At 32.7% G+C, this 24,553-nt stretch overlaps 1 protein-coding gene across 20 annotated transcripts; it reads right to left on the reverse strand.

Moving 5' to 3' along the window:
- Positions 1-347: 347 nt before the first annotated feature.
- LOC113852945 (serine/threonine-protein phosphatase 4 regulatory subunit 3-like) lies at positions 348-18,840 on the reverse strand. Of its 20 annotated transcripts, none has more exons than XM_027483359.1 (25): positions 18,498-18,827; positions 17,493-17,543; positions 15,076-15,156; positions 14,653-14,752; positions 14,459-14,543; positions 14,297-14,346; positions 12,986-13,065; positions 10,753-10,812; positions 9,877-9,976; positions 9,711-9,788; positions 9,485-9,552; positions 9,294-9,362; positions 9,117-9,194; positions 8,935-9,030; positions 7,620-7,690; positions 6,927-7,004; positions 6,746-6,839; positions 4,608-4,706; positions 3,328-3,548; positions 3,120-3,234; positions 2,219-2,350; positions 2,033-2,140; positions 1,859-1,962; positions 1,674-1,778; positions 348-1,583 (listed from the first exon to the last, which is right to left on the reverse strand). In XM_027483359.1, exons 6-25 carry the CDS (start codon positions 14,316-14,318, stop codon positions 1,046-1,048), a joined length of 2,316 nt encoding a protein of 771 aa, XP_027339160.1. In that variant the 5' UTR covers positions 14,319-14,346; positions 14,459-14,543; positions 14,653-14,752; positions 15,076-15,156; positions 17,493-17,543; positions 18,498-18,827; the 3' UTR covers positions 348-1,045. The 20 variants fall into 20 exon arrangements, 14 of the variants coding, with proteins under 14 accessions (XP_027339160.1, XP_027339153.1, XP_027339157.1 ...); XM_027483356.1 differs by lacking the exon at positions 17,493-17,543 and having other exon boundaries at positions 418-1,583; positions 18,498-18,518; positions 18,658-18,829; XM_027483361.1 differs by lacking the exon at positions 17,493-17,543 and having other exon boundaries at positions 418-1,583; positions 12,986-13,060; positions 14,293-14,346; positions 18,498-18,518; positions 18,658-18,827.
- Between the last annotated feature and the right edge of the window lie 5,713 nt (positions 18,841-24,553).

A 24,553-nucleotide genomic window follows, 5' to 3' on the forward strand; every position in this document is an offset into this window, starting at 1 on the left:
GCACCATTAGTCAAGAATTTTCAGACGAACTACTTCAACGATCACTTTTTCTTTTTCTCTTTCTTTTTTTATTCTCTTTTTTCATATCTTTCTTCTCTTCTCATACTTTATACCAAAAATATAGGCATGAACACACAACTTTCCTTCATGACACTGTTTTGCGGAAATCGCCATGGATAAAATTGTTGGGATTATTATGCAGGAGCAGCAGCGGCAATAACAGCAACAATAATAACAAGGTCCAAGGTAACCTGACAATTACAGGTAATTTCGATGCCCAAAAGCTAAACGTTGGCATTGCATACACGTCCCTGCAGCCTATACTACCACATTACAAACGGAAGTGAAGATGGGATGTACCCCATTAATACTATCAAGCAAATTTATTTAATTTTTTCCTTAAAAACGGCATATTCGGAAAAGCCGAAATACATAAAAAAGGAATCTAAGGCGAAATTAACCAACATAATTTAGTTACGATAACAGAACTGCATGGGAAGTTCAATGCATGCGTAACAGTTCAATACAGATTTACAACGGATGATGTTTTACTACATTTGTGAAAAATTGGCCCTATATCACATCCACCACAAAATTGGGGGGGGGAAAAAGTAAAACCTGTGTTGGGCGAATATTGGCGCCCACTCTCAAGAAGTTAATATAACTTTTTAAGAAAAAAATGATAACAAGATCAACCTTCTCAACCGAGAGTCCTCATCAGAAAAGAAAAATGAGCTGTAATGTTGAGAAGGAAGAAAAACAAGAATTATTGCTAGCAAATAGCAAATATTACACGATACTAGCTCAAAAGCCCGAAAAACCTACTAAAGCATAGGAGCAGATCCAAGATGTTGCGTAGTATCTTGCCGCCTCTCAGTGTCACTGTACAGTATCTCCACACGTCCACAGAATCATAATCAGATGTTACCCCTTAGTAGAAAGAGATCCTTGTCTCACATAGGCACAGCAACCATTTTGCCACCGGCAAATACACAGGTGAACTAGCACAAACAATTTGCCTCTCTGTATATATAGTTTTAAAATCTCAAGATCCACTTACGGTCATCTCTGGTGAGGATTTTGGTGAAACCAATGTATGTTCCTCGCCACCCAACTGTCCATTATCTGAAGTGCCATACAAGCCATCAGAAAAATTTCTATAAGCAGCAGCTTCTTTCTCTACATGGTTTACTTCAGCTGTCTCATTGCTACTCTCACAGCAGTTTCTAGAAACATCTGGCTCCTTTTCTTGAATACCTTCACTTGAGCTCACGTTCCCATCTGTTGTCCAAGGACCAGTATGAATATTACTTGCAGGTTTCTTGCCAGGTAGCACAGCATGGCTCAACGTTGAACACAAGGAAGCAAAAACACTGTCCTTTGATTTTGAATTTTTAGACAATTTTTGCTTCCGTACAAGTTCAGTCTCCTCTTTATCTTTTGAAGGCAATTTTCTTTTCAGCCTAAAAGACTCCACTGTCCCTTCATCCTCCTCTGAAACCTCAGGCTTCTTCCTTGGCGGTGGCCTGTAATCTTCATCATCTTCATCATCATCATAGTCAACCAGCCCACCAGACCTTGGACTGAAAATCATGAGAAATGCATTACCGTACAGAAGCAGATATTGAGAAAATCAGAGTAATGGACTAGAAAGTACAACGAAAAACAAGTACCTTAATTGTGAGTTGCTTGCAGCAACTCCATTGGATAACACTGGTTGTTGTTGCTGCCCTTTATGATTATGTGAAATTGATGTAGAGGTTGTATCCTCCTCATCACTGATTAACCACCAAAAGTCAAGAGACCCAATACCAGTAGAATAAAATCTCCTACAATACTTGTGGAAGAAGATATATACCTGTCATTAAAGTAGTCATCCTCTTCTTTATCTGGAGCGCGCTCATCCAGTCTTCTTCGGTCATTGATAATAACAGTACCTTTTGTCCCATCATTATCCAAAAACTGCAAGCAAGCACATAATCTCAGAACTATGTGCTTGGGCAAGGAGTGGGTGAAAGCAAAGTGAAAATACCTGCTCATATTTTACTTTCAGTGAATGAATGGAAACCAAATACTCGAATTTCACTAGCTGGTCCCAGAAAGAATCAACAATATACTTCAGCAACAGTTTAAGATTCTCCTGCATTATACAATGTTATCAATACAAAATTGCTTGAGATATTAATATCCACAATGAATACATATAAAAGCATTGTACCTTCCGAATATACTCAAAAAGTTCAAGAACAGCAGAATTGAGCAGATTATAGCGATAGCCATTAGCTATGAAAGCATCTACTATTGGCTTGAGAAGGTCGTTTCTAACAAAATGATTTATCAGATGCTCATCCTGCAGGAAAACACTCCAAACTGTTAGATGTACTGTGCATTTGAAAGCAACCCATCACATATCTACAAGAAACAAGAACAATATAAAGGGATTAAAGAAAAAGGATTAAGCAATTGTAGCTAAAAACAACACAAACACTAGTTTCACAGAAAAAGATTCAACCAAATAACCTATAGGTTTGAAATTTCAAACCTAATACGATGAGAACAAGTCATACAAAAGAATTTAGAGATCAAAATTTACATTAAAAGGTACCAACATAAGCAACTCTAAAAAGCAATAACAAAGTAAATAAAATTGCCCAAAAGTTGCATTGCGGACTTCATACTCAAAGGTCCCATTGCCTAGTTATATTCTTAATTTACTGCACAGATCTAATCATATGTATTTATAGAGATGACAGAAAATTCCCTTAGACCTACCCATTAAACCCTGGTTGGTAGCATGAAGTAAGTAAATTGTTCAGATAAGTACACAGAAAGTAAGCAAATAAATTCCACTTCAATAAGAGAGAGCAATAAGCTCCAAAATGTACAGCTTAATCAGTGATAACAAGATTTTGCTAAAAAGAAACTGCAGAAGAAAAAAGAACTTTCCAAACAAAAAGGTGGTTTGTATAGAAGCTGGAAGAATGAAATAACTGGGGAGCCATGTGAAACCTAAAATTAAAAGTCAATGGTTGCATGTCAAATAGGGAGACGGGGGTACTTCACTGTGGCAGTTGACATAAACAAAACTGAGAATCTGCACAAGTGTTTATAGTACATACATGACGTGAGAGAATAGTACGAACAAACCGAACAGCACCAACAACTAGGTATTTTTCTCTTCTCAGTGTCAGTAACAAAATTTTATCAATCACTTTATTAAGAAGAAAGTTGCACCTGCAAACAGTAAGAGAGACTCACGTTCACAATCACATTAAATGATCAGCAATATAAAGTAATTTTGATTACTGCAAAGCAACAAGGAAATACTTTATCCTGTATGGGTGGTGGAGGACGCAAAAGCATAGTAATTCACATATGTTTGATAGTATCTCTGGCTTTGTCCCCCCACTGACATACTTAATTCTTGGACCAGGATCTATTGTTTTGCTGCTTGCATGAACAACTTTTTCTGAAGGACATGATGCTATTATCACTTCAATCAGTTGACCCAAATGCTTCTCATAGAAAATGTCAATAATAGCATCCCTCTGTCAAGTGAAACTGAAAAATTACTACAGTAATAACTATCTAACTAACCAAGAATGAGTCAAATGACACATTAATGAACAAGTTTTTCAAAAGAATTCAGCACATATATTATTAAAGACAATCAATTTTCAAAATTCTACACCTGCACAACTAAAATCGAGCAATGACTGCAAATACAAAAATAAAGAAGAAAGACTTCAATTACACATTGAATTTCAACAAACAAGCTTGCCCAATTTCAATGGCGAGGAGTGAGGACAACGGTGAAACAAACCTCAAATCAATAGCTTCGAAATAGAGCAATGAGATTGAGAAGAGAAAATAAGTGTTTCAAAAGGGTACAGCATATATTCTTTTTTGTTAATTTGACTCAGTTTGGATAAAATTATCAATAAGCACTTATAGAAGTAAAAAGTTAAATAGTAAAACGAATCAAACTCCTCCCATAAATTAAAATCAACTTATGTTTAAAAGTTCTCTCATCTAACTTCTCTAAGACTTAAGGAGTATAAGTTATTTTTAACTTATGAGATAATTATATTTATTTTTTGCATTAATTTTCTTCTCCTATAAAGACTTATCTAGAAGCTTGTCCAAATTAGATCTTTAACTTTTTATTAATATCTTGAAGTTTTTCATATATAAATATATAATACAGAATTTATCCTTGATTATTTTATTTGATTTTTTACAGATATTCCATTCTTTTAGTCTGAGTACAAATATTTCTTTTTAAAGCTATAAAACATATTTTATTAACAAGTAAACTTTTTTTAACAAATGTTTATTTAAAAAAATGTAGTAAAATAAATAAATACAAGTCGATAACCCAATTCAACCCAACCAAATTTTATTGACTTGGGTTAGTTGAAAAAAAAACCTGGCCGACCCAGTCCAATCACACTAAATTAAATTTAATCAATTCATATTTTATTTTTTACTAAACCCAGAGTGTGATCACCCCTAGTCTATCTAAAGAAGCATTTTAGTTGAGTAAAAAATCAATTACAAAGCACGAAAATAATTGACAGATCAGAAAAAATAGCAGAAAATGGAACCTGTGCTCCAGACAATGAGCATGAGTCTAACAGATTGCGGAGAATCTCAAGAAACTGGCAATGCATATCATCTCCAAAATCTGTTATCATTCCTTTAACCTGTACATGACAGAACTTAATTTAACGAAAATACTTAAAATTCAGAATCCACATTTTCACATTGCATATTTCCTTGGATAGGGAAGCAATGGAATCTCCAGTAATTTAACAGTTTTATTGAAGATAACTTCATGAAATACATTTAACTTAAAGATCATAAAATCATTGACCTGCCCTTTATTTTTAATAAAGGACTCCATGTAATATTTCCATAAATTTAATGTATATTACTGTGTCTTTCTAATTGTAACTTAGTTTATTAGTTGCCATGGTGCAGAAGCGCATGAATTCCACATTAACTAGTAGTGAGATACCAAAATATCACCCAAATCAAAGCTTAATTTTATTGAATTTAAACACAAATTATTCTCTGCAGTCTGTAGTGTACTGATCAGAACCGATTATCAAAAGCAGAAGTGGATTTACAACACACTCCAAAATTAACAAAGCAAAAGGTCAAAAAAAGAAAAGAAATAGGTCATGGGCCCACTTCCTTCCAGCCAAAAGGCCTCAAATCCTTAGTCAGATGATTAAATGTCTTCCCCCAGTATCCTTCAGTCCCATTTATCTCTGCTTCTATCAGTGTCCACCCTGCTTCCAACATCCTTTGCAATTTCAGCACAACCCCAAATCTCTCTTCTTCCCCTTATCCACATTGTATTCAGTTTTAGCAACTGTGAGATACCAGTCAGACACAACTCACATTTTAGCTAAGCTTATCCGTCTTACTATCCCTGCCCTTGGGCATGAATTCACTTAAAAACAAATAAATACTGGAGCTAAATTTGCCCGTCCCCTAGTTTGCTGGGTATACTCCTTGGAACCCAACAAAGACAATGAAGCACGAGCCCCACACCAGATCATGAAGGTACGGATCTCTGCATGCTGTATCCTATTATTAGGCGGCTTTTAGAGGTGACTATCCTCTACATCATTACTGTTAAACAGCTTTAGGTATGTTCAGATAGTATAAATTGACAGAATATGAAATATTTATAAAAATGAATATAATGATCAGGTTACATGATAATCTCTCAAGTTGTTCCTATTTTTGAAAAAATTATTAAATTTGGCCTTATAAGATCCAAAAATCATAATGCAAATAGAGGAAGAAACACTACTCACAATCATTCAGTTAGAACTGTGTAAGTTAAAACTAGTTCTCCATCCGTTGACATTTTACAAACAGGCCCAATCCAAGTCCTACCCCATAGGAACAATGGTTGGCCTTTAATGTGGGATTTGTGCTTGAGGACCAACTTCATCAAAAATGCCTAAAGCCGTTGGAGTTATACACCTCTTTGCTCTTATTCCATTTACATATCTCATGTTCAATCAATGTGACACTTCTTTATTTTAACACTCTCCCTCGAGTTCAAATGGGGTCAATTTAGTCGTGACTTGCCTCCAATCATCAGCATAAACTTGTACTTCACGTTTGAACCCCAAAGGCCACCAATCAACCTTTATTTGTTGCTTGGGCTTGTGCTCCTTCTTGAGTCTGAGAGGTTCATGTTTGCAACATTTTATATCTGGGTCTTGTTGCTATTGTTCAAACCATACTCAGTACAAAATTTGGCTTGAAAAGAAGTCATATCAAATTATCATTGAAAATTTGAATAAGTGGGGATAAGTGGCAGAGTATCATGAGCCAACTACCCCAAACTTAAATTGTTATGTGAAGACACATGGTGATTTTATACTTCCTTTCATTTGGCTCCAAAATCAACCTTTACAACTACCATGTAAGTCAGTATTCATCCAGATCCTTAAAATAAATACAGTCCTAGCAGGCTTAAACATGCAAGCGCACACACATATACACACACAATGAGACATATATTGCATTTGCTAGTACAACATATACCTTCATAACAGTCCAAAAAGACATCAGTAATCAAGCAACCCATCTCCAACATATACACACAAGCACAATGCCTTATTAGACACACACCCTAACAAGGTTGTTCAATTTCATCTCTTTACACATGCATTCATCTAAAAAGAACATTTGACCTCATTTGCAAACGAAAACTTACCAATAGTCCAAGAAGGGTAATTCCTTCCTGCCCAACAACATAAGACCGCAGTAGATTAGGATCCTGATTCAAGAAGAGTGTGAGGATATCTGTTCTGCAACCATTACGACATTTTCCTCTTAGTAATTAATCATAATGAATGCCAAACATAATAGTTAAAACTGTAAGGGGGCATCGGTACCCAGTAAGCACAAGTTTCTTGTCTTGACTTTGCAAGATGTCAGTGATGATGTCAAAGATGCCCTCATTCATCAGATCCCTACAAACATTGAAAATTGAAATTGAAAAACCAACGAGAATTAATAAGATTTCAAAATTAGAATGTATAGCAAAATAAAATTTAAAAAGTAATCACAAATTCAAGAAGAGTAAGGTATAAGTGCAACATGTCATAAAAAAATCGAGCTTACTGATCAAAATTTCTTTAAATGGCCACCTCAATATGGCTTTGAATAATTATATATAGAATTTGTTTTCAAAAGATGTTTAGTGTTATAATTACGAACTTGCTAAGAGAAGAATTGTGAAATTACCAAACAAAAGATATCAAATCTTCTGCAAACAAGTATGAAATAGCTTAAGAATCAAAATTTTAGTGTGAAAAATTGCAAGTAAATGCAAGGCTCCACCGTCAGCTCCACCAGTGAAGACTCCCAAGAAAGCAGTATCCGTTTTAGAGATGATCGATCAAAATTACTTCTTAAGAAAAATAACAAACTTCAGAAGAAATATCACACTGCCTAAATAATTACCAAGAATGCAATTGAACAATAGCAACTGATTCTAACAATTGGAGAACACAAACTGCATAACAGGCTGACACTTGTGTGTCAACTGTCAGCAGTCAAGATTCACCACTCCAGATGCTACGTACCGAAAAAGCCGAAGCTGCTGTACCATCTGTAAGCTCTTGCTTAAACTACAAAACTCATGCAAGAAATGGACCTGTCCATCATGTCAGCATTAAGGTCAACCATGAGCATAAAAAAAAGATGGCATCAACATTACAGCAGTTTAACAATACAAGATAAGTAAAACTCTATAATCATAAATCATACAAACAAAAAAAGGTCAAGCAGGCATGATTCACTTTGAAAGGAAGCAAAGCTCAACCTCAGGTCTAGTAACAATTTATTTGTTCAAACACTGCCCCCACCAGTCATACTCTTACAGTGAAACTAGTTCGACATGACCAGTAAGAAAAATAAAATGATAAAGGGGAAAAATCAAAATTTGGTAATGTTCTAAAGTTATAAGCTATGCGCAAAGCAAGCATCCCTTCATGAACACTTCTAATATTTTGCTTCCTTTAAGCTTAGGCAAAAATGAGAGATGAAATGAACCATTGGGTGGTATTTCCAGTTAAGATCTTCATATAATGACTGGGACAATCCTCTCCCTTTGAGCTAGACTTCAAGGTCAAATTAGGCCCAATCCATTCTTAAATCTAATATGGTATCACAGGTTATCCCAATCCTGTGAATTCCATGCTCTAGATGTTCAGTCTTTGGCATGAGGATGTGTATTAACTATTAAGATACAAGTCCTCAGCTACACATATGGCCTAAGAACTACTTATAATGACTTGTGCAATCCTACCTCCAAACTAGCTTTCCCAGTTGTGTTTGGCCTACTCTATTCCCAATTCTAATATTTCCAATTAAAGAAGACATTTAATATTACAAATTACAAGGGTCTAATTATTAAAAGCATGTTACACCTAAGGATGGCACATGTAATGCAACGAGCAAGATGGAAACTAAAGCACAGGAATTTCAATTAAATCAGACTGAGTCTAGCTCTGATCTGAAGCGCACACAATGCCATGATTAAAAACTAAATGAAAAAGATGTTCTCATGTAATTTTAACAGTACTAGTACCTTGAATAACAACCCCACTCGAGATAAGCAATCTACAAAATGCATGTTTTTAGAAGTTTTGAAACAAATCAACTAATTCAGGAGGAAAAAGAATAAAAAATTCATGTACAGAACAACAGGACCATTTATTAGATAACCTCACACTGAAATTCCATTTCTTCTATCAATAAAATTTCATCAAATTTGACTGCACACATAAATAATAAGCCACACCCCCAGGAGGGGAAAGTGTCAAGTTATGAAATAACACTGTCATGCTGGAAGCAGTAGAATAGTATTGTAATGGCTAAGAGAAACAAAAGACTTACCATATTTTTCTTATACTCAGGAGAGGTGGTGGGCAATTTTAACCTAGCAAATAACTCCTGAATAAATGTACTGTCATCCTTCAATAAAGAAACAACCTAAAAATAGCAGAGCAGTCAAAACCAAAGATAATAATCAACATATTAAAAGAGTAGGCTTCTTTCCATACAAATCAAAATCTTACAATGGCATTGTTTGCATGTATTATGGAATTAAGACTTGCAATAGTGGCCTCATCCAAAATTCTAGCCAAAACAACATCCTAAAAGCAACAAAAGAAGGAAAGGACCAATTATAAATTAGAAATAAATAAATAAATAAGAGAAAACAGCAATAAAAGGCTTATTAGTAGGAGCCAAACCTTCAAAAAACCAACTCTATATGTCTGATGTATCTTTGATAACACAATTGTATTTTTTATAGGTATGGCCTACAAAAGAAAATAGTTAAACACTATGAGTAAGAAGTGAAATTTCCTTGGATATATCTACAGATCTACCTCCACCAAACTTCTCTACCAAAATAAAATGAATAACCAGATAAAAAAAATACCTCCTTAAAAATAACATGCTCCATTAAGAATTTACGATGATGTTGAACATGAGGAACCTCTGGATCATCTGAAACAAAATAACAAGATATTCAAGAAAATAACTCATTTTTAGTGTTTGTTCACTACAAGTACACACACATATATGCAAAACATGGACATATATAATGGCTAAATACCAAAACACTCATTTTACTTGGTTAAGAAAAAATCACACAATGAACTTACACTCGAGGGCACCAATAATGTCCACAATAAATTCGTCGCTCAATATTCGCTCAAAAATTTGTGTACTATTAAGCAAAACTGCAGGAGAACAAACACTCATCAAAAATGAAAAAAAAAATGTCAAAAAAAAGGTTAAAAGTAAAATGGCATAAAATTGAATACTGACTGATCCCTTTGATTATTTTGAAAATCATGTGAAGGCCATCCATATTTTCCAAATCTTCACAAACTCTGAATAGTTCCATGAGCTTCCTAAAAAAGTCTTGCTGCATTGAAAATATAAATAAAAAAGGGAAATCCAAAATATACAAGGAGGAAAAAAAATGGAATTTACAAAGATTATAATTTCCAAGACATACAAATGATCGATGCGATGTGTGCAGAGTTCAGATCTCAAAATAAAGAACAAAAAAGTGCACTAGAATTGACTCAATACTCATTCTTATTTGTCAAACAAGATAGGCATTGGTAGATAGTAACTAACATTAGGATATAATGGTGCAAGTAAGAAATAACAGCATAACCGTCATCAATATGACATAAGTCTTAACTGCAATACCATACAAATTGATAACTTAGTTGACAATATCATCAGGAACTATACTTTTCTTCCAATAAATCATAAAAGAAACTCACCCCAAATTTTATATAATTCATAGTAATCCTCAGGGAATATGATGTTCAAGGTAACAAAAGTCAACACCTCATGCAACAAAAATCTAGAGACAGCGCATAAATGAAAGTAATGGATGGCTTAAATACTTGACTACACCATCTTATCCTTTCAGTCCCTATATGAATGTGGAAAGCAAAGGGAAGGCTGTCTATATTCCTCAATTTCAAGACACACAGATATATGTTACCATAAATTATCACAAAAAAAGGACCAATAATGAAAGGCTTGTAATCAAAAGGCAGAAACTTTAATTAATGGATGATATATAGCAATAGTGAGAAATCACTAAATCATGCGGAATGAGGTTTACCAGCCTAATCAATGAAGATATCACATGCACATATACTAGACGTTTATTTTACTTACATCACTTAGGATTAGTTCTGTAAGCCGCAACTGATCAGCAATGCCACTCTCACCCACCATCTGTGAACAGAAAAGAGGATGAATTTCATAAGAGCTTGACAGAAAAAGGTGAACTTCTAAACAACAAAGAATGGTCATAAATATAGAGCACCATACTAAATTCAACTCCTTCAATGGAAGTATTGTAATTCTCCACCATAAATTTTGTGAAATAGCTTTCTCATCAGTAGAGAAGGAATATAACAAAGGCAACACCAATAGGTGTGTTTGTAACAAAATCATCAAAAAATCCATACCAAATGTGAGTGTCTCCCTAAACCCTAAACCACATTGTTAACTCATGCATGAATTGGCAAAAAGGTCCACATGAATAATACATACATATTGGTGTCCATGTACAACAAAAATCATTGATCAATTTCATTGCATATAGGAAATATAATTTTCAATAATTATAACAGATTAAAGATTCAATTTATCATTATAGGACAATTCATGCTAGCCCCTGGCTAATTATAGGCGTCCAGTTAACAGAAGTATGGTTTGCATTCTAATGAGTGAGTCGCCGATTCAGTGTTTAAAGCAACAAATGCTAGCCCCTGGAAATTGATTTCTCAAGATCATGCTTCTACAAAATCTTTTGTTTCCTTGTTTCAGTGATGGTTCCCACATTATTATGGGAGAACCAATGGGTGGGAAATGTTCCCGTGTTTCTTGTAATCTGTACAATGCTCCTATAATTCAGACTTATTCTTCAACTAGGACCTTCCATTTTTTAGAACCTTGCATGATAGGGAAGTCTCTGAATTATAGTCTCTTTGGATCTTGTTAGATTCTACCCAAATCTCATCTAATTCAGAGCAGAGCTATTGGTCACTTGACACCTTGCATTTATTATCATCCAAATGTCACATTCAGTTTGTCACTTCATTTCCCAATGATGATTCTTCCCTTTTAGATAAGCCAATTTGGAAACCAATTGCTCCTCCAAAGGATAAATCTTTTGTTTGGACTGCTGTTCTAAACCAAGACTAACACCAATGGTTTACTTCAAATTCAAAGACCTCCAATTGCTTTGTCTCCTGATTATTGTGTTATTGTGCAGATCAAGTTGTGAAAATGCTTCTCATTTGTTTAAGCAATGCTCAGTAGTTCTTGACTTGATTGGGGGTGTTGGTGAAGATTGGGTTAGCACCAAGGATATCTGGCAGTTCATGGGTTAATTTTCGAGGTCTTAGCACCAATAGAGATGCTACAAAAAAAAATTTCTCAATTTGCAATTGTTTGGTGTATATGAAAGAAATGCTAGAATTTTTCCTAGTTGAGTGATGCATTAGGAGTTCAATTGGAATTTAGCAGTTCACTTAGCTTCTTTGTGATGTCCTGCTAAAGGTCTGATTAGGGGATTTTTTGGTTGATGCACAAAGATTGGGATGACATGTCGCATTTTAATTTCATGTTCTTTTTGCTTCTGGTTTCCTTTCTTCCTTGTGTTCCTTTCGAGGATTTATTATCATATAGCATTTGTATATCTTATTTCTTTCTTAACAAACTATGTTTATCCAGGAAAAAAAAAAGAAACTATAATTATAGGCTGACATTTCTTTGTTTAGGAAGGTTTATTAACATCAAGTTGACAAATGATCTTCAATTGGGCTTACGGACTAGGCCATATAGCTGATGATCTGCACCAGACTTTATGTTAAGAATTCACCAAGAGTTAGCTAGGGGCCTAGGGCATGCCTTAAAAATAGTAAACCCACAGCTCAGTGATAGCAGGATGGATTGTGCGATTAAAATTTTCATTTAGTAGAAGTGAAAAGGAACACCATAAATTGGAAGAAAAAAAAAAAAGTAATGAATCCAATGTTAGTGACGATTTATCAAAGGTTTTTTAAATTGATCAGAATTCTGGATTGAATTGGCTACATGTTGGCAGCAATTACATGAAACCAATGATAGCTGCACAGCAAATTGTTCAATAAAGTAAATCAAAAACTTGAACAGATAGATTTCAATTAAAAAAACTGTTGTTCTATAGCAATTGAAACAAGTACTTCCAAAACTTATTCAGAATTGTTGTTTGGAAGATTTCAACAAAAAGCCAACAATACATAAATTAGATTTAAAATTAAGATAAAAAATTGGAAGAACATGTGATGAGATTGCAAAACAATAAATAATAACAAGGTAGAAACAAAATAACTGAGAGGATTAAAGCATATGCCAAAACCTTAACAATCAAAGGAAGCGTTGACAATTCAACTGCAGGCAACTCCCTTAACTCACTGTTTACACTGTGAAATGCCTCACCTGAAACATACAGAATGTAGTCTGACTAAGTCGATAAACCATCAAACAAGATAATTCTGCAAATAAAGCTTAATAAATGGTTGATAAGAAAATTCAAAAATCAAAACCCTTCCCTGTCAGGCTATGACTAGAAATATTTACAAATTCAGAAAGTGTATAAATTTTGAATGGTAATGACAGTTTTTCCGCTGATATACTGATCGAATTTTGGAACCATCCTTTTACAATTAAACCATTTTTCCCTCTTTTTTATCCCATTAAAAGTCTAAAACACACACGCATCTAGGAGCATCAAAACAAGACAAATCTTCAAAGAATCCAGATAATATAAACACCATGCAACCTATACACAAAATAATGGTTGCATGAACTCACAGGTCTAGAACCCATACAGTCATAGTCATACCCATAGATATTATACACCATAGGAAGGAGACCACTCGCAATGATAAGGCAAACACATACACACACCCCCATTTTTAAGGCCTTTTCCTAGTTGACCCAAAATCCCCCGGATACATGGTTCTGCAACGTTAAAAATTTAGGACATTTTTGGATCTTCAAAAAATCTCACAATAGCAGCCAAGACATGTGCGAAAAGCCACAATTTCCATTGGTATAGTGTTGATGAGAAAGAACAGAGATGTTAAGGACAAAGAGAGAGATGTTGGAACAAAGACAGAGATGCAAATCACATGAAAGGAAGAAGATAGAAATTTTTAGGGTTGAGTTCACAGTCACTTTGGACCCCAGGTCAGGTCAGAGGCCCAACTCGTTTTTTCCCTAAAAAACTGTCATTTCTACCACAGCCGCAGTTACTGCCATGGGCCCACCATTTTCCACCATGGTTGTGGTGATTTGGGCGGAAACTGCCAGCGACATCTGCCATGGCCGTTTTTTAACAACACTATTGAGCATTAACCTCTTCTTTCAAATCCTCAACTAATACTATGTCATCCCCAAAGATCATGCATTTAAGGATAATCTTTGGTATGTTACTTAATAATCAGTACGTCAGATAGTGTATAAATAATTATTAAAACAAAAAATGTTATTGTTGTAGCATAAACAAAAACCAAATCCTAAGAATTAATTATCACTAACAACCAAGCAAGCATTGAAATAACAGAACAATAAATTGAAAGTAACAAAACCTATTTAATAAACAACAAATGTGAACAATCTCTAGTAAAGAGAGGAAATAATAAGATTCAATTTTTGCATTACTTACTACTTAAAGTATTAAAATGCATATTCCTTTGCACACTGCAAATATTGTCCCTGAATAAAACAAGCATGGGAATTAATTAATTAATTAAAATCAATTCCACAGCAAAAAGAAGAAAACCTAGATAAAGATGTGAAGTAATTAAATTTTAAAGTTATTTGCTACCATATGTAAGAGCAACCACCAGGTTCTTGAAAGCTAAGTGCCAGTTCAGTAGCATATTCTGGATCTCTCCATGAAATAATTGAATCTGAATAACAAAAGAACTTCTACCATTAAATTGACACACAGAATGAACCCTCATATTTCAAGAATAAATAATGAAATACAAGTCACTATTAAGGGAGTATAAAAACCACCTTCCTGTTTCCTATAAATATCATCAGGAGAAATGCGATGCAAAAGTATGGTCTCATTGTCTTCCTCGTCATAAACAAATAAACCCAGCTCTTCTGACCTCTGCATTATAAGATATGATTTTTCATTCCTTCTAAATACAAAAATTGCGACCAACCAGTTATTTCTGTTGAATATTAGAATCATGTTGCATTGTTAACTCCAAATCACACAATTATCATTATGCAGAGGAGGGAAGAAGATATAGTGTCACCAATCGTTAAGGATATTATGATTCAAAATGAAAGGTAAAAGCCTCTGAGCATACACATAACCAGACATTAAGAGTAAGTCATGCATGCAATGCCCCAGAACAACAGTTCTCACATGTGATAATGATATACATGTTAGTAATAAATGAAAGCTTTACCAAACAGTGTACAAACCTCCAAATAATCAACAGTGACGTGCCCAGTGCCCTGGTCATCCCATTTCCCATTATCATTCAGACGGTAAAGCTTGACACGCTGCAATCCAATAAAAAGAGAGACAGCTATAAGCCAGTTGAAACAACCAATCAAGATATCAATAAAAGAATGTTGTCAAAAAATACATTCCTTATAACTATTCCTAAACATATAACATGTATTCCACCATAACTCAAAGGTAACAAAGAAATAAATGGACTATATTCATTTAGAAAGCCCAACTGCAGATGTTGTGGAAATAATGGTTTCCTATGACTGAATCACTAAAATCAAGAGTATAAAACATTTATTCAGATCAAAAAGGAAAAACAGTTTCTTTGCCCTCAATTTTCAATTTCTCTTACATTACATGTCAAAGGAGTAAAATTAGAAGATACAAACAGAAAACACACATTACTGAAAAATGAAGTTCCATCCCTGGATTATAGTAATTAATAAACATCACCAACAAAAAATCAGGATTATCAATTTCAACATATCCTCAATGCAAAGTTATTCAATCGGTTGTGTTAGGTATCACTTCACAACAGGGAGGAAACATAAGGAATGAATAGAGAATAATTTATCGAATAACCTTCTTCTCCCGCTGAATCACTGAAATCCAAATAAAGAAGTCTCTGCATGCTTACAAAGAATACCCAGGATTTGAGAGCATGATCTCTCCCTCGGAAACTGCCGTTCCCAATCCCACCTTCACTCATTCTATTTATAGCTCTGAACAGTTTCAGTGCTTGTTTCAATACAGCACAAAATCACATTTTCATCAAGTAAAATGGGTTTCTACAGTAACTATTTTTTTAGGAGTTGAGGGAATAACTATGCAATGAGTACAATTGATTTTGAGAGAAATCAAAATGTTAGCTTTTCTGTTAATCAGACTCGATTTTGAAGTGAAACCCATTAAAAATATCTATATGTACACTTTAAAAGTGATTCTACTCCGTCAACAATAACAATGACTAAGCATTTTTTCACTTGTTGGGGTCAGCTACATACATGTAGCAAAACATACATGTAGCATAACATACATGTAGCATACAATACGATAAATCTCTAGCCTACATTAAATGCAAAGATAGACCAATTACCTATAAATCCCTCTCAATGGCTTGACCTTCAGTTTCCTCAATCTCCTTTTACCCCGAATTATTGGATTATCTACCATTTAGCCAATCTCCTTACAAATGCTTCTACAAGTCTTCTCCACACATGCCCAAACCACACAAAACAAGACCCTACCACTTTTTCTGCAGCGGAGGATAATCCAAGTTTCCCTCTAATGATTGGTTTCTTAATTCTGTCTTGTCTTGCGTAACCACAAATGAAGTAGACACCTTTCTAGTTTGAAGTGGCATGATGTTGGACATGTTTCTGACATTACCACCTCTTGGACACTTGTTTAACATGCATCAAACACTTTGCAATAGGTGTACAACTAAAAATATATTTTTTTTGTGAGACTTATTGTTGTTATATGTTGTCTTAGTGTCCTATATTTTAAACATTAGCTGTGCTAGAGTGTTCATATCGTGTCCAATGTCCCTGTCAAAGTCCATGCTTCATTGATAACCACTCATCTAGCATAGAACTCTCATTTCTACACAATAGGATTAGGAAATTTGCCCATATGATCCTTTGGGCCCCCTTCTATTTCTTCTGTTATACACTTTCTTAATAGGAGTTTGAGTGCTAACAATATTCCCCATTAAACATTCCCCTAGTCTTCAATGATTGTGTTAGGGCTCTTATCTCAATCACAGCCACAGTGGACACTCCACTCCACAAAAATGCAACAAAGCTATAATGCTGCTATGGCCTAATTAAGAAGTTCGATAAATGCTTAATGCTAATGAATGAATGAACAGTTTACATGAGAAAAATATGCAGTGTTAAGCAAGAAATGTTAAGAGACAAAAGCAAGAATACAATTAAGGACCAGAAACTTTAAATATTAAAATAGAATATGCAGTTTTTTTAATTTAAATTAGTTCTCACTATTATTAATGATTTGAGAAAAAACTGACAAAACTGTGTGCGCTAACAGAAATTGCTAATCCTAATGCAGTATATCTCCCTATTAAAATTCACTCCACTATGTCATTACAATTTAGTAGTAGAATTTGATTCATAAAAACAAAAAAAGGGGCAACAAATGCAGCACAACAAGCTGCATACAGAAGAAACAAATGCAAAAAAGTCAAGGAAGCAAATTAAAAAATCACACTTTTGTGCTTAAATGTAACGCTTGATATAACTGAAAAAGGTAGAGAAGGGGGGCACGTTTTACTCTCAATGAAGAAACCAGATACATTTAGTGAGTAAGTGTAACTGCATGAAAAGACTGTAAAAGTTTGACAAAAACTAGTTCACTGTACCGTGACATAGCAGCAACTTTCCAAATTCTATGGCAGCATATTACCGGCAACCTAGAATTTTCAAGACAAAAAGAAAAGAAATCTAAAATGTATCCATATTGTAACCAAAATCCAGGCCTGTGCCATCAAGAAATTCATTTCAAACTCAAACAAGTCCAAGCTTATCCAATTATCTCAAACCATACACTTTGATGGTACAAGACCGTCTCATAACCACAATGTAAAAATGCATAAGTAGTACAACCCCAAAACACCTCCAAATGGATGATGGTTACTATGAAAGAAACAACAGAATCTTCACCTTTCAGTTCAGCTTTTAGAAGGATTTAATTTTGACCCACTTTCGTTGAATAATTCCTTAACATTGTCAATTGGGTTTTGTTAACAAGTGCCCTAAAAAGCACAAGGGCATTTAATATATCATATTAGATTTTTCAATCACATTTTAACTCTAAAAGCACCTGTTAGCAAGCCTCATATCAAGTAGTCATCCAATCGCATTTTTTAATCATTGAAAGGGTTTGACTATCACAACCATTGTTTACGAAACTTAACTCTTTAAATTTTTTGCCATTATATCACAGGATGATATTGTAAAAAACTTTTAAATTTAAGCTCTTTTGTTAACAATAAAAAAATCAAGTGGAATCAAACAATTATCAGTTCATTACAACAAAGATATGCAAGTTAAAATGCATATTCAAGCAAGTGCACTATCCTCCACTTCTTAGAATGTCATGGCTCTAAATATATCAAGCAAGAGAACGATTGCATGAAGCATAACACGAACCGAGTGATAGCTAAGGAAACACAGTCCAACAATCCAACTCAATTTACAAGCAGTAATACTTAGTCAACAACAAATGCCACAAGCTCACCAAATCACCAATAAATCAACCGAAGCCCGAACTCAAAGCACAACGAATAGCAAAACGAAAAAAAATTGCATTGACTAAAATCGACGACAACGCATAAAGTTTTCAATTACACAAAGAGCATACTTGCCTGCATCGAATTTGCGATAGTCTGCGATTTCTCCGGCGCGCCCATCACAACAACCCAAAATTTCAAAACAAAAAACCAAAGCAGAGATACTGAATTTGGGGGGTGAACTTCAAATTAGGGTTTTGAGTGCAAGTAGAACGAGAGAGGAGAAAACAATTACAGCGAGGGAATCAAGCTTTGGGGGATCAACAGGAAACCCTAACCGCCATTAACGTAGCATCGTGAACTTTCCAGTCTCTCTCTCTTCTTTCTCTCTCCTATTTAATATTCTCCGCGCAACACTGTGTCCCCGACTTTCGATTAAGCAAAAGGAGGAGTAGAAAACAATAACGCATTCATGGACTACCGAAAATGCCACTGGCTTCCCACTGAAATTACGAATGCACCATTGACTTGAGTGCCCTTGCGTGTCCAGTGTCCATTTCTAAGCATAACAGAAACCTGAGAAAAATACGAAGAAACTTTACGAACAGAGTCAATAAGTGTTCGTTTCCTTTAGACTTTGAAATTTGAAAGAATTAATTTTAATTTGACCAAAGGAAAATTTTAATTTTAATAAAATTAATTTTTAATCACTAAATATAATTAAGATGTATGTTTATATTTTTAAAACTACATGTTTATATGAAAATATGTATTTTCACTATAGCGTATAAAACCTAATTTAGCAACTTTAAAATAAACAAGAGTTAAAAATATTAATTACTTGAGTGGCTTTTAAATTTGATTTAATTATTTAGTCAAGCCATAAAAAAATAATGGAACTATTTGACTTTTTTATTTTAAAAAATCAACGCATTCCATTTTTTGAGTATTCTGTAGCAAATTGAGTAGCACAAAAAATAGAAAATTGAGAAAAAATATTAAAGTAAAAATAATAAGCTCTTAAAGATTTATTTTTTGAATAAAGATTTATTGGATTTATTGAAAGAAAAAGCATGTATCTGTTGGAAAGGAAAGAATGAAAGCAAGACTCTACCTTCATACCTCCATCACCCTATGAAAGTCGTATAAAGCTCCAGGAAAAGGTTAATTAGGAACATCTTGTTATATATAAAAGGCCATTTTCTTAATTACCCCATAATAAGACATTCCTAAATCACAAAGTTGACGAAGAAATATTTAAATATGATATAGAGCCTATTTGCTTTTATTACTAAAGATTAATGAAGGACAACTTAATCTCAAAACAATGGAAGGATAAATTTGGAATTGCAGTTTCTAATAATGGATCAGTATAAAATAATAATAATGTCTAATATGAATTCTTTTATAAAATTTTGAGAATATTTAATATTTTTCTACATATTTATCTTTTGTTTAACTTATTAAAAAATAATGTATTAGTGACTTTTTTATTTCACAGGTATTATTAAATTATGAAATTTTAAATTAATATCAAATTTAATATAAATATTGAATATAAAAATATATTATTTAGCATGATAGAAAATGTAAATTTTTAGAAGTGCTCTTATTTAAGAAGATTTCTAAAAATGCTCTTATTTTAATTTTATATTTATAAATTATATATAAAGGTTAACAATAAAGTTTAACAACATATATTTTAAATCTTGTAATTAATTTTACAAAACTAATACGTTAATAACTATTAAAAAAAATTAATACATGGAATTTAGTTTTAAAATATTATAAAAAGAACCCAAATAATATTAAAAATTGACAAGTTGGAAGACTTTGATCCACTTCATATCACAAGTTAGGAATGTCAGATTAAATAAGGTGAATTACCTTGAACAACTTAAATCATTAAAATTAACTGTTGAGTGAGTAAGCCTATTTTGCAACCTGTGGTCACCGATTTATTGGTTCAATCAATGAGTCAAATTATCAAAAGAAATTAATCAATGAGTTATCATTTGTATTTATTAAGTATAAGAATACTTAATTTTTTTTTATTTTTTTTGTGGATAATAAATATAAATCATGAATTCGTGATACATAAATTTGTGTCAAATACTTTTTGTGACAGTAAAAAGAAAATTAAAGGGTAAAAAACTAAGCATAGCACACATCATTTAGGATAAAACAAGTTAAGAACATGTCATTTTTATTCCGTAACTATTATTTTTTACTTAAACTAAAAAAGGGTTAAAAGTTTATAATTGATTTGAAAGAACCTTTCTCTGAACAATTTGGCAAGTGTAAATATATACTTGATCGTTAAATACAAAATATTGCACAATCTTACTTATTTCTTCAGAATTGTCTAAGCACTCATGCTTGAATACAATTCAACGGCTTCTTTTTTGTTTTCTATTTGCCATTTTTTAAAACTTCTACGTATATAATAAACATTAAAACAAAAGCATTATAAATTGCTTAAAATGTCATGGTTGATATTATTTGCGTAAATTATCAGTTTAGCAATGCATCTTTGCATTGGTCTTTTATAAAGTTAGTTCAATTTAATAACGTAGTACTAATTCAATCCAATTTTAAGCTGATTCAAATTAGTTTGTACCAGTTTAAATACAAAACTAATTTAAATCTTCTTATTACTTGTCAACCAAGTCACCGCACCGTAATTCACCCTTAAAAGCCAAATTTTATAATTATAGTAATAAGTTTCTTTATTAATTATCTGAAAAGAAAATGTTGATAAAAATATTGTTCGGATTATATTTTTTTCATCTAGATGAATGAATAAAAAATTTTAAACATGTGAAAAATAAAAAAAGAAAAAAAAACAAATATAGCTAAAGAAGTAATATTGACAACGCATTATTTAATATACATATTTTTTTAACAAACTATTAATTATTAGTTAAAAACATTAAAAACTATAAATATATTAAATTAAGAATAAAATTTACATAATTTTTAAATTTTTTTTAAAAAATTTAATCATTAATTATATAATAGAATATATTATTAACAAAATAATGTCATTAAATTCTTACGCAACAAAAAAACACTATAATTAACGAGACTGGAAAAAGTTCTCTCCTCTATCCTCACGATTTGAGGCTCCTCTCTTATTTACTTATTCGAAAATTATAATAAGTTTTAATTAAAATTTAACTCCCAGATGGTTGTCCACACTTATATTAGCAAAGGTTTTCTCTTCATCCGCAACCTTCATACTTTTATCGCTGCGTTCTTAAAAGTTCCTCAATTATCAATTCTTTAACTCTCATCAGTTTTATTCTTGATCTTGAGGGAGAGAGGGGTGGGAGAGAGGCGGGCTGGGAATGCGAGAGGACGAGGGAGTGCATTTTCGCTTAAAAATTTCTTTACTTAAACAAAAATACATTGTAAGTTCTACCAAAACTATAAAATATCTGTTTCCCACTTCATGAGATAGCAATAATTACAGTGGTAGTTATGGCAAGAGAGACAATGGTGGTACTTTTATTTAAATATTATTTTTTAATAAATTATCAAAATATAATTTTTTAAAACTAATTTTTTTCTTATATTTTTTTATCATGTGTCATAATTTTGCCAGCATGATTGGCAAAACTTTAATTTTTTTATTTATAAAATTTTATTTTACCATTAAAAATGCAAAACTCATAAAATTTTAACATATATCAAACTATCTTGATTTTCACAACTGCGATAACAATTTAATATTAAAAAAATTATTACTATTATTGTAAATTTTATTTATGTTAAACTACTTACTTGATTGATTTTTTATGATTTGTAATATGTGATGAGATTATTACAGTCTCGTTACTTATTGATAATATCATCTATGCAAAAAAAATAACATTTTACGACATCTTGACTTTGATTGGATTTTTCAAACTTGTGAAACAGTAAATGCCTGAAATACATACATTTCACTTACTAGATAAAGAATACATAGTAACATTATAAGATATTTCTACGTTGCTCGTACATTAGATCAACAATGCATCACCTTAATCAAACAACACTGAAAGATCATAAATTATATTAAAGTGGCTAACACAACACTTTAGTTGGCTTCCTATTAATTTTAATATTAGGATTTAAGAACGTGCTCGTGAGTATATACTTTGTTTGTTGAGACATGCTATGATGCTGAATAAAAGTAACTCCGTAGTATTAGCAAAATTCTTGCATTTGTTGACAAATATTAATCAAATTGGTAATTATAGTGAGGTTGTTAGTCATTTCTTTATAGAGGGCTATATTGTGGTTTATGACACGATGCTAAAGAAATTTGTGACTGCTTCATAGTTCTATGGGTATGGGCATGACATCAATTATCGTGGTTGGCTCCAATCCTGGGTGGACCAATAATATTTCTACTTGCTCTTAGATAGAGACAGTTGCAATATCCAGCAAATACTCAGTTTAGAAATCTTGGAAATATCAAGTTATCACTAGATCAGATAGATGTTCGTGAGGTAAAAATTTATACATTCTTATTTATATGTTAGATTTTTCTCTACAAATTTTTTATATGATTATAAAACTAAGATATTTTATTTGCTGCAGTATTAATGGGCATCATATGTGGATGATGAAATTCATGTTGTAATTCCAGAAGACGTGAAAGGTGAATGACTAATGTGGTAAATTGTTAGCTCCTTGATTTGTTTAAAGTTATAGAGTAATATGCAAAAACTTATGAAAAAGTAAGAGAACCAAAGACTTAAAGACTCATACACGATGATTGGGTAACAGTGGGGGAGCATCGAAGTGAATATATCTTAAAAAGAATTCTAACCAAGAATTTCTATTATTCTAATGAATATTGAGCATGATACATATTATATGCAATAGATTGGATATGGTTATCCCCACATATGGAGGAGCCATCATCCTAAAAAAAATTGTTGCCTATGGAACTAATATGAAGAGATTCTCATGAATGCACTACCTACCTAGCCACAAGGGATTCCACCAACTTATGTACAACTAAATGAAGAGTACTATTGGTCATCAAAAAAGAACAAGTAGCAACCCTTTCAATGGAATGAGCAACCCACACAAGAACATAAAGGACGAATGTCCATAAGTAAAAAAGATGTCCATTGTGTTTTGAGAAGCATGGAGGAATGAGGTAGAAGGTCTATTGATTGTAGCAATATAAGTGAAATTTCTCATAGATTTCTTTCAACATATGAGCACGGAGGAACGAGGTAGAAGGTCTATTGATTGTAGCATTATAAGTACATTTTTTCGTAGATTTCTTTCAACATATGATTTTGTTTTAGATAAAGCTTCACCTTCCTGGAAAAATCTGCAATGTCACTTTGACCTAAATGAAAAGGCAACTATGCAAAATATAAGTGTAGATAAGGAGGATGTGTATCAATCATAACTTGTGACACTACAATATGTGGATACTTCTCAGCCGATATTCTCACAAAGTGAGCAATGATCCATGTCAATCTACTTGTGGGAGTTGACATAACAAGATGACATAATTACCCAACCATCCATGCATGTGGCAGACCCCAAGCAAAACATATGATGGTGGAATAGATGAGAACATAGCCACTTAAGGAGTAAGAGATGATACAAGTCAACCAAAAAAACAAATATTTCTTTCGCACGCATTATGTCCCTTTAAACATGTCTTGTTAAATATAGTCATTCATTAATTAAGAAAAAAAGGGAGAAGACGAATAGTCATATTTTTATCCATAATTATAATTTAATTTATGTGTTAGTAATATAATTGAATATTAAGGTTTATTTATGCTATGGTTATTGTAATTTCTATATTTAAATTAAGTTGTAAGTGATTTTGTTAAACCACTTTTGTTTATGTCTATAATGCAATAAAATAAGATTTAATATTAAATAAACAACTGCGAATAATTAAAAAAATTACAACATGACAATATAAACACATTAATATAAAAGACAATTATGTTAATATTAAAGAAGAACAATAATATAACATTAGAACAAATAAATCATCATTACTCCATACTATGAGTTAGGCCAAAAAGAATGGGGATAACGCCTTCAACTATGATTATCCCTCGATAAAGACTGCACCATGGTAGTTGTCTCATTTGACGCATATTCATTTCATTGAGAAAATGGGTTGAAATAAATTAACATGACAATCATAAACTAATTAA

This window comes from Abrus precatorius, unplaced genomic scaffold (assembly GCF_003935025.1).
Source record: "Abrus precatorius isolate BTA unplaced genomic scaffold, Abrus_2018 Scaffold10, whole genome shotgun sequence".
Classification (NCBI taxonomy): domain Eukaryota; kingdom Viridiplantae; phylum Streptophyta; class Magnoliopsida; order Fabales; family Fabaceae; genus Abrus; species Abrus precatorius.